Here is an 11,545-nt window from a genome sequence, read left to right on the forward strand (position 1 = left end):
CAATTCAATTCAATTATTCCATACAGTGAAGAAATACATACGTAACCACTCACTGCATCAGGATAGCTAGAACAGGCTTTCCAACCTAACAAGTAGCTGCCCTCCGGGATATCTATCACAATTAAGTAACGACAACGGGTAAACAAATCAGAAAAAATTGTCGACCAGCTGTACATTGTCTAAAATGTAATTTCTTTTGAAAACCTTTAAAAATTTTGACAGCTGTTCTTGAGAGTACGTTTTGATCTTATCGGGTACGAGTTTATTTGACATCAAAAAAATGAAACATTTAACAATTTTGCATGAAAGGGAGTTTTCCACAGTTTTTGTCCTACAGCGATAAAACGGAATCATTCCGTTAGAAGTAGAACGTGTATTTCGTTTATTACTATAATTACTGACGTTTAGAAAATCAAGAGGTGAACGTTTTAAATATTGAAAAATGGCTTCTTTAAAAAGTTGAGTTAAATAAACAAGCAATACTCCGTGTGAGAAACTGATCCAAATTAATAGAATGGCAAATAGTACGTCGGTCTTATTCATACATTACTTTATTGTTCCGACTTTCGATACGAAATCAACGGATTATTTGTGCTCGGGTCGGGTTTTTTTTCTTCAGACAAATTTCTACTTCTTAACTAGCCTTTTTTGACGGAATTTTTTATACCATTCGAAAGATATTGCGGTCTTGAGCTTAAATTTGAAAAGATGTTTTACCTGTGGGCATTTTTTGTAGAGTTACAATGGTTTGAAGACTGCCATTTCGGCCCATTTGGGAAAATTAACGCGCAATATATTTCGCGCTTTTAACGCGTAGGAGGAGATTTAATCCGTCTTAGAAATCGTTCCAAATTAGTTGAAAGAAGCTTATTTGCCATAAACGATTTGTTGTAAAGAGCCAAATCTATCCTTTTGTACTTTATATGGCGTATAGGGGGCTGATTTTCATAAAAAATTTCAAATTTTGTAAAAAAAAATTCTTTTTTTTTTATTCAATATATAAGCGCAATACGCTTATATCTGCGGAATTTGGAATAACTAGCTCCATGTATATATAAAAACTTCTATATAGCTCCATGAAATCTCTAAATGTTTACCGCGAAACCTGAAAAGTACTGATGCCTGCGCTCCAAATTATCTTTATATATATACAAGCGATACTTTACAACAAATAAATACTTTACAACAACAAGTAGATGTGCATACAACATATAATCTTATGCACATATACAGTGTACACTATATAGCGCGGGGATGAAAAAATATTTTTAAGATCGATCAAAATAAATCATAAAAAATTGTTTCGTCAAATTTTTTTTCCAACAACTGTATCTAATGATGAATTTTGTTTTTCCCGCCATTAAGGAAATCTCTAAATGTTTACCGCGAAACAATAGTCTCATAGAGAGCTTATGACATTAGCTTAAAAATTTGGGCAGTTGGCAATTTTCAACCTAGCTAAACTAATCATTAAACTAGCAATTATGTCCTCAAGGTTTTGCTAAGCAAAAAAGCGAAAAGTTACCATCATGAACAAAAATTTATCCAGAAAAAGTTATGATGAAATATTGAATAGATGAACTAATTTGAAAACTTTCAAAACGATTTTCTAAATTTTAGCCAAAAAAAAACGAAAACCATACAATAGTAACAACTCATTATAGAAAAATGAAGTTGGGATCAAATAATTGAAAATAATTTGCAAAAAATCATTGAAAAACATTGGTTACATTTTATTATAATCAATTAAAAAAGAATTTTTTTTTAATTTAAAAAACAGGAACTTTTTGCTTCATTTTTAATCAATTTCATCAAGGCAAACTACATAATTGGCGTATAAACTTCGATCAGCTCTTTTTACTGAGTTAGGTGTCTATTAGTCTTTGTACATCACAGTTTCGAGGCTTCCTAATGAAAAGATACCCAAATATTTGAAAATTTAAGATGTCCGCTTCGTTACAACCGACAACGCGTCAAATGAAAAATTTGGTCTGTCGAGTCCTTCCAACAAAATTGTTTTGCATATTAGGAAACAAAGCTCATATCGAAAACCTGATGCAAAAAGATTGTGGATAGCTTTTTTGGGTCTTGCTACTGAAATATCTTGTTCTGTCTTTCGGAGGAGTAAACACAGTGTATATACTCAAACCATTTCGATGCTTTATGTAGCCACTCAATTTTTTTTTTAAAAATTTATTTTGATTATTTAATGTGAAATTTTGGATGTTTGAAAGTTACAGATTTAGTGAACTTGGTATGGCAAGCGCGCGTTATATTTCAATCAATTGATGACTAAACAGTCACTTTACCTGGCTCAGAAACCATTTAAACCAACATGAGGCAAGCTATTTTGTTTTTATAGCACAGTGTTGATTTAATTTGTCCGGTAATAAGAACACGAGCTAACGTTTAAAACAGTTCTCAAATTTTAATCATTTCAGACAAAAAATGATAATATTTATCACTCTCTAGAGTTTAATCACAAATGATATGATGCAGTTTTTTGCAAAGTTGAAGCAAATATTTAAGCCGAAATTGGTTAATTTTTTCTCCCTATTATTTGGCGAATTGATGACCAAATTACAAACCACTCGGCATTTTTTAGGTAAAGACTCCTACATTGGGCACAGAACATTATGTATTTGTGCGATAACTAAAAATTTTGAAGGTGTTTTAGAAAACAATTTTAGCCGAAATGATTCTTAAACATTTCTGGCAAACTTTTGGAGATTATTCCATTCCTCAGGCTACACCAGCAGTTCCCCTTTGATATGAATTGCTAAACTAGTAACTATGAAATTTTAGCGTAAAATATTTAGTCTTAATTTAGAGCCGGTCTAGAACATGGAATGATACCATTTTACTACTGTAACCACAATGATTTATTTTACTACTGTAAACACAAATAAATAGTTTTGTCTAAAAAAACACACTTTCAGAAAAAGGAGTGTACATATATCAATTTCACTCGTTTTGTTCAGATAACTTAAATCACTACTACAAGTTAAAAGACGCTAAACTTTTTCTTTGCTCTTCTACCTAGCGTGGGACTTCTACCTAGCGTGTTACCTAGCGTAGGAAATTTGTTGTCTTGGCAACTTGTGCTTCATTAAAAAGTAAGTTCAACTCGTCTTTACTTACGTCAAAAACTGTCGCTTTGGTCTGCGAACACAAGCAGTGTTTAAACTCAGATTGTTTTATCATTTCAATCTGCTCTCTGATTTTCTAGTTTTTTTTACTTGATTCAGTTGTCGTTTACTAGCAAATTTTGCTTGGAGGAGGTTAGTTAAAAATCGATGCAGAGCTTTAGCTCGATAGGAATATCATAAACTAATCTGAGACTTTTGCATTAAGAGTATTCAGCTTTTTGATAAAAAAATAATATAATGAAAAAATTCATCAGTTTTTTTCAAAGTGCTCACTTAATGTTGCGACCATCTCTACGAGAATGCGGTATGTTTCAATCGTCTCGACCAATGTCAGGTATGCTTCGACTTTTTGACCGAAAAAAAAGTGCTCGACTTTGTTCGATCCAATCGAAGCATATTTTGTTCGTCTCTACCAAATTCGGTATGCTTCGAGCTTTAATTAAAAAGAGTTATCCAAAATTAAACGTTTTAATTTACAACTTTCGGGCAAAACTCCAGATTGAATTTTTCACCAGAAAAAGTTTGTTAAAGTTTTTTGAGTTTTAACTGCTTTGTATAGATTAATTACTTCGAACTAATTTTTTTCTTCTTGTGGATGAGGCTTAAAAAAATTGGTTGATATCTGAAAAACTATTCGGTTTGGTTCGTCACACCGCGAAACAACCGGCAACTTTTCGAGTTGTGTTTTGACCGTGCTCGAGTTATGTTCCGAAAGTGCTTGATGTATATTTCGATCCTTCTGGAGCGATATTTCGACCATGCTCAGCCAAATTTTGATATATTTTGACCGTGTTAGCCGTATCTTTTTACCGTACTCGCGGTATGTTTCGACCGTGCTTGACCAAATTTCAAATGTTTCAATTGAGCTTGCGGTATGGTGATTATTTAAACTCGACCCAAATTCGCGTCTCGACAATTTTTTTTTGATTGAGAACTGACATGTGATCGACTTTGAAAGTCAAAACTTACAGTTTGCTCCTAGGTTTGGCCACAATTTCGGCTGAAGTCAAAAACGTTACTTTTTTGTCTAGGATATTCGAGTCCCAAATTTGACTGAGTTAAACAATCTCTCCCCTCAATAGACCAAGTGAACAATCTCCCCCTAAAATTAAATGTCAAATTCGGTGACCAGTAAGGTCTGCTTGTACTATGCTCAAACCTGATCGGCTGATTAATATTATTACTTTTAACCAAGTGAACAATTTCGTGATCACGATTTCGTAACTTGGGTGGAAATAGCTGGTCCCTAACTTTTGCTTCAGCTTAATTTGAGCTTTTAAAATAAATTTTAATCAAACTACTTTTCAAATTAGGTATCATATGTCGATAAGTTTTTGATAGGAGGTTATTAAAACTTGATAAAATAGTTTTTAGTCGATATAAATCTCGTTACTTCCATCGTCAGATTCAAAATTAAATGCGTCATCGGAGCCAATCGGAGACAAACAGTCGGTATTATCATCAATGCCACAGCCATTCACACTAAATTCTCGTGGTTGTTTGACCTTGAAGCGCAATTTTAATTTCTCACAACTCAGAAAAAAATGTCTAAACATAATAGTCATTTCTGATCTGAATGTTGTACTGAGGAATCCGTAGAATATTATGTTGCAAATTGCAATGAAAACTCCGTCGAAAATAACCCAGAAAGTCAGAGCAAAATTGGCAAAGTTATGAACAGGTCCATTATAAATCTCGTAGAAGGACACACAAATTATCGGCAAAAATGCAAATGAGTACACCAAACTCGGTATCGAAAATTGTAGAGAGCATTTGTAGATTTTTAAGGAATAGTCACGTGCGACTGACGAACCAGTCATTCGAACCACCGAGTTATTGGCCTCTAATTCGGCTTGGCGACTGTTTCGTCTATATGAACTTCTCGCTCTATAAACCACAACCAGAAGAAGCGCCCATATAGTTGCAATTAGCAGAAGGGTGATTACGTTTGTAGTGAACAACACAGTCTTCCCATGTGTATCAACTATACATTGATTGTTCTTTTCGACATAAGTGTAATTTAGCCGACAAGCTGCATTGGTGATATATGATTTACTATATACAATCTTGTAAGTTGCAAGATACATAATTTCTGGAACGTTGGTCAGAAATCCAAGTGGCCATCCTATTAGATTCATGGCCAGAAATTTGTGGTCATTAAACCACGAAGGAACTTTTGATCGCTCGTCGATAGCCAGAAACAGGTTGAAAAACAAAAGAGTTGTCCTGAAACACAAATTTGGAAGCTGAGGACGAATGTTTGCAAGTTGAATTGTCAGCTGTCTTTATTGGCCAGAAAGAATGACAATTTAAGAAGGTTCCGAAAAATCGATCCAAGGACATTCAATTTTTTTTAAACGTATACGTTGTGTTCAAATCGTAAAATAATCTAAGCTAACATTATTTAGCATGTGATAAAATTTTTATTTGTCAGATTTTTAAAATTCAACTCCTACGCACACTCAAACTTAAAGTGGATTCAGATAAGGGCTTTATGATAAGCTGAATCTCAGTTTTAGTACGAATTGGTTGTCCGACATTTTTTTTTGGTGGTTCTGGTTAAAAATATTATCAGAATATTATCTGGTCAAAAAATATTATCTGGTCAAAAAACAACATATTATCACAATTTAATCCAATGGGTGTTATTTCAATCAAAAACTTTAAGAACTAACTACCTGTACATATATTTTCAACAAGACCTAAAACTATCAAGCTGAAAAGAAAAGTAGCGTACCAAATCAACGACGATGATAGTCCAACGTTGCACATAAAGTCGGCGCTGAAGCAGAGCGTCGCCTCCAATCCTGCTTCAATTTCTTCGGGCTCAAAATCATAGTTTTTCGACTTGTCTCCGAGCAAAATCCGAATGCATACAGAAGCTGCATAAACTGCGTCAGAAAGAATAATCATAGCTACTATTTTACGACTGGTTGTATTAAGTTTTTTGAGGTAAAATGGGGGAAATATTAGGAAAGGCGATGATAGTAGAACTATGAAAGCAAGGGTTGTGTAACCATATTTTTTCATTTCGGCGATCGTTCCCGAGTTGAAGTTTGTGTTATCGTCAATAGATCGATTGTAAAAAGTTCCGGGATAACAATATATAACTTCTTCCGACATTTGAGAAAAAAATTAAATAACGAATTTTCGTCAACAAAAGTGAAAAGTTTTTTATTGTTATTTATATGATCATTATTTGGAAAAGTTTCAGGGACAAAGTTTTTTTTATAGGTAGCAAACAATCTAAATTTATGGCCTCTGCAAGTTTCGTTTGTTCCTTGATTTGTAATTTAGATTCTAACTTTTTGATCGTAAATTCCGACAGAATTTCAGATTTTGACAGAAAAACAATCTCGACAGCTGAAACCAGGAAGCTCTGCCAATCAGGATGACTGACTTAATAATTGCTAGAGATTTTTACAATGTGTAGAATTGAAGAATTTGGCAGCTATTCGATCAAACAAATACAAACCCAATTACAAATTGAAACCTGTCGCAATGCTTGCCATCACATGATGATGAAAAATTGATACTTCAATGATGGTGAGATGAACCAACAAATAACAACAAGAACAAATATACAAGGTCATGTTCAACAAGCCTAAACAGCGAAAAATTCGATCGTGTTATCACGAAAGTCTCAATTGTTATATATTGTTATATACGCTGATATTTTTATGCTCACAAAGAATGTTATCGAAATACCAGTTTTAAAATGGGGGTCAAATACGTCACAAAACTCCTCCTCGAAGTTGAACCTTTCGATGCTGATTGAATCATAGCAGTGTAATATCATCAAACAGGGATCAACCAAGTTTAAGTGGTGAGATTGTGAAGCTTGCTGAAAAGTTACTGATGATAACAGGAAAGCATTGGAGAAAAAACCAATGCCGCTTCATTGAACCAAACCAAGATAGAGAGAGAGAGAGAGAGCTCTAATGAAATGAACTTGTTCCGCCCGGGTCGAGTTCCTCCCAAACATAGGCCCATACTTTGGAAGTCGCACCGCGTCGCACCACCAGGGACCCAAATTGCAAAGTCGCGTGCGTTTGAAATTCTGGAATGTGTGGACATAAAGTCGCAAATGTCGCGATGTGGGTATAGCTAATGGAACCACTGCGGGAATATTGTCATTCGATCGCCCTATAAATAAACCAATTTCCGGTGTTTAATTAAGAAATAATTCATTCAGGCGAAGGAGAGAGTGCTGTGTTTGGAGAGAGTCTTCTAAATGGGCTTTCACACAACGCTCCAAAAGGATCATTTTTTATTCCTTTCTTTCCCGAGTCGAAATTATGACTTTATGTTTCGGTCACAGAGGACAAACCAGATATTATAGTTTGAGCAGTAATTCATTGTCGCACGGAACTTCTAGCCGAACACATAATCTAACCCGGAAGTCAGTCACAAATTAGCAGCATAGTCGAACTCAACGTCAAAAAACAAACTCGAACAAAGTTTAACCAAAAATTCGATTTTTAGTCAGATTTTTCCTTGCAAAGCTGTAGCACAGATTTAAAATTAAAATCTATTATACATGCATATTCAATTTACAATTAGCTATAACAGCACATTTGCCGATCTTTTACAGGACCACCATGAGAAGCCTGCACAGGTTTCCAAAGTCAAAAATCAGCAATTGTTTTTTATTGGTAAGCGACAGAACGAACAGGTAATTCCATAAATAAACCAAAACAAACTTCAATAAGCACAAAACTAATCGCAAATATATCAGGGCGAAGCCTTGAATCTTCAGACTATACTTTGGGGCCAATTAAAAATTGTTTGATGATGATTTCTGATCCAACTAAACCATCTCATCTCAAAAACTGATGATGCTTTCTTAACGAGCTGAACCATCGCATCTCAAATATTGATGAGTGACTCAACTGCCATTTCCCCTGAACTGCCATTTTAAACCCATTTCAGACCACTTCAAACCTTAAATGGCTTTAGATGATTGTATTATGCAATCCAATCCCAAAAAATCATCCAATCATCAGATAAAAATAAATAAAGATTTGACATCCGCACAGTTAACCAATGTTTTCAAATTCGTTTGTAGATTCCGCTGACAGTTGGATAAATCCTTGCTTTCAAATTGCGCGTTGCTATAGACAATAAATCCACCTCTAGCTTTTAATTGATCGTATTCAAGTTCATAAACAAAAATACGGAATCCACTTACAATTCGCGGAATCCGCTTACATTTGCGGATTTCACTTGTATTTTGCGGAATCTACTTACAGTTGCGGAATTCAGAACAACTAGCTATATTTGCTCTTTGCGGAATCTGCAACAACACAAATGTTCCGGCAAAGTTTTCGTTACAGGTATTTGTACGCGGAATCCACTGAAATTTTGTTAGTGGAATCCACTTACATTTTGGAACGTATTTAAAGACTTGGAACATACAGACACAAAACTGTGCGCCTATCCAGTGCACAGTTTGGCCTCGTAATGATTACAATGGCAATATAATCGATTTCGTGGTCTCAACTTTACATCTGTAATGGATGATACTGGATTATTTTGTCTCGGGAATCCATTATAATCGATTAGAATCCATGGGCGCTCGGTGCGGGAAGGCTAGTGCACGAACCCTGATAACTCGCTTTGCTCAATGAGAGGCAATGGTCGCCCCAATAATAAAAACTTGTTATTTTTTTCTTCAATTTTTGATTTTTTTCTTTTTCGAAATTTTTCTTGATACTCAATTAAAATGAACTTCAGTCGGTCAATTGATTGCGTGCTCTAAACACATAAACCATCTATCTACTTGCATTTGTTGACGTCTTTTTATAGCGTCTTAGTTTTTGCTTGGGGAAGATAGCTAACTTGATCCGAAGTTCGAATTATTCAAAATCAATGGCATCCTCAGGTTTTTTTGACAGAATTTACAAAATAAACACTAAATTTTTTCTTAGCCTTTCAAAAGTTATGTGCACAACGCCAAATTAATTATCAAATATGAAAGTTAAAAATATTTATTGATATAACAGATGCAATCATTAATTCTTGATAAATTTACCACCTTCTGATGGTATCTGTCATAGTATCTAAATTTAGTTCATGTTTCAATTCGAGTTGTGTTATCTATTTTAATCATCTGTCTGGCGCTAACCGGTATTTAACCTTCGGAGTGTCTGTCACCTTCGGATGACAGCTATGCTATTGTCTCCGACTAACTTTATGAAATACGGTTGCTTAACAAACGGAATTTAATTAACACTTCGAAACCGTCTTTTCACATGGCGCAGCCAACAGGCCAAAGTGGGGGGAAAAACCCACTGGGAATTACATCGTTTTGGCCCTCGACGTTTGCAGAACCACCAATGCTATGGGAGTTTTGGTTCAATCGATTTCAATGGGGGATGGTGGCAAAACACAGTTTAAATCCTAGGAATTTCTATTATGCCAGTACGTTAACTGCAGCGCAGATTACAGATTTACCAGAGGAGGTAGACGGGAAGAATCGCCTAGCTTCGGAACAAGTGCTTATCTCCAACTTGTACTTGTGCCTGGGGGAGAAAGGACAGGATGAGCTGCATAAGAGAAAACCACATCTGGACTTATCTGCAACAAGGTATTCTCGAGTTGTGGATACCATTGAAACCGAATTTAGAAAGGAACGAAACGAAACGTACGAGACATTCCAACTCTTGGCACGGAAGCAACAAATAGGAGAATCGCTAGAACAGTTCCACTCAGTGTTGAGCGGGTTGGCCGCTAGATGTAATTTTGGAGCATTGGAGACCAGGATTTTGCGGGATGTGTTCATCGTCAACATGAACAATAGGGAGGCCCAAAACGAGTTATGCCGCTCGACGAAGACGCCAGAGGAGGTGTACCGTATTGCACTGTCATACGAACGCGGATATAAATATGCAAAGTCATACGGATCGATAACCGGGGGAGGAACCAGTGGAACTACCGGTGGAGCTGGAGCATTCCAAATCAAGACGGAACCAGTGGGGGCCATTCGAGGAGGTTACAGAAACAACAGATCGCGGGGCCGTGGATCATTCAGGGGGCGAGCAGGAATGAGAGGGGGTGGTCTCAGAAGATGCTATAACTGTGACCAACCAAATTTTACTCCGGAACATCTCACAACGTGTCCAGCGAAAAATGCAACGTGCAATTTCTGCAGAAAGACGGGGCACTACGAGAGGACTTGTAGGGGGAAGCGAAATAATCAGGGAAGACCGGCAGTGGGACTGATCCAAAATCAGGAAGAGATGGAAACTACCGAGATAGGTGAAGCGGAGGATACATATTCTCAGCATGAGAATTCCGTCGGTTGGGTCAATACACCGGCCAAGAAGCAGCGATCGTGGGACTCGGATAGCTCAGGAGATTATGTCGTCATGGCAATCAGATCTCGGACGGAAACCGAGCTCAAAGTGGCCGGTGCACGACTGCCGATTAAAGTAAATGGAAAACAAACGAACGTTTGGATAGACAGTGGATCACCGATTTCGATATTCACTATTGGAGAATTAAAACGAACGTTGGGTACCGCAGGCGTCAAGGTGAAGGCACCAGCACCGGAGGACGAGGAGTTCAGGGATTACGGAAACAACCCCCTACGACTACTAGGAACGATGGACGTACTGCTGGAAACGAACGGATGGGTGACCAACGCAAACATCAGAGTGATTGGAGGAAGCAGACCATCAATTATTGGAAGAGACCTAATGCCAAATCTTGGATTACAGATTGTGCAGAAGGCACCGGAGGGAAATGTGATGTCGGTAAAGAGCGACCAAGCCACAGCTGAAGCGACGGACGTGGAGGACTCACTAGACAACTGGCAGATCTATTTCAGTAAGCAGTTTGAAAACCTTTTTAACAGAGTCGGGAAAATTAAGAATTATAAGGTACACGCGGATTTTTTTGCAAAATTAACACCAATTCAACAGAAAGGACGTAGGGTGCCAATCACATTGCAAGAAAAGGTTGATAAGGAAATTGATAAACTTTTGCGACAAGGACACATTGAAAAACTGACTGAATGCTCGGATAAATATTTTGTTTCTCCGATTGTAATAACGGTGAAAAAGGACGGATCGGTAAAATTAGCGCTAGAATCACGGGAGTTGAACAAGCAAGTCCACAAAAACAAATACCAAATGCCAAATATTGAGGAACTTATGGATACGGTAGGACAAACGATAAGCGAACGGAAACCAGGGGATGTATACTTTTCTACTATGGATCTTACGTACGCGTACGGTCAATTACCACTTAGTCCGGAAACGAGCGTTCAATGCAATTTTTCGCTAGTGGGAGGAAAATCAACGGGTACGTATCGATTTCGTACGGGGTTCTACGGTCTAACTACCATGCCGGCGGAATTTCAACGAGTAATGGATACGATTCTTTCGGAATTT

At 36.8% G+C, this 11,545-nt stretch overlaps 1 protein-coding gene across 1 annotated transcript; it reads right to left on the reverse strand.

The window, feature by feature from the left end:
- Window positions 1-4,470: 4,470 nt before the first annotated feature.
- Window positions 4,471-6,745, reverse strand: LOC134853167 (uncharacterized). Its single transcript, XM_063869124.1, has 2 exons — window positions 5,887-6,745; window positions 4,471-5,375 (listed from the first exon to the last, which is right to left on the reverse strand). The coding sequence occupies exons 1-2, from the start codon at window positions 6,270-6,272 to the stop codon at window positions 4,520-4,522; spliced, it is 1,242 nt and encodes a 413-aa protein (XP_063725194.1). The 5' UTR covers window positions 6,273-6,745; the 3' UTR covers window positions 4,471-4,519.
- Between the last annotated feature and the right edge of the window lie 4,800 nt (window positions 6,746-11,545).

This window comes from Symsagittifera roscoffensis, chromosome 8 (assembly GCF_963678635.1).
Source record: "Symsagittifera roscoffensis chromosome 8, txSymRosc1.1, whole genome shotgun sequence".
NCBI classification, from domain to species: Eukaryota; Metazoa; Xenacoelomorpha; order Acoela; family Convolutidae; genus Symsagittifera; species Symsagittifera roscoffensis.

Coding starts and splice junctions, on each gene's coding strand:
- LOC134853167 (XM_063869124.1), bottom strand. CDS start 6,272: ATGTCGGAAGAAGTTATATATTGTTATCCCGGAACTTTTTACAATCGA. Junction 5,376..5,886: donor CTATCATCGTCGTTGATTTG/GTACGCTACTTT, acceptor TTTGTGTTTCAG/GACAACTCTTTTGTTTTTCA.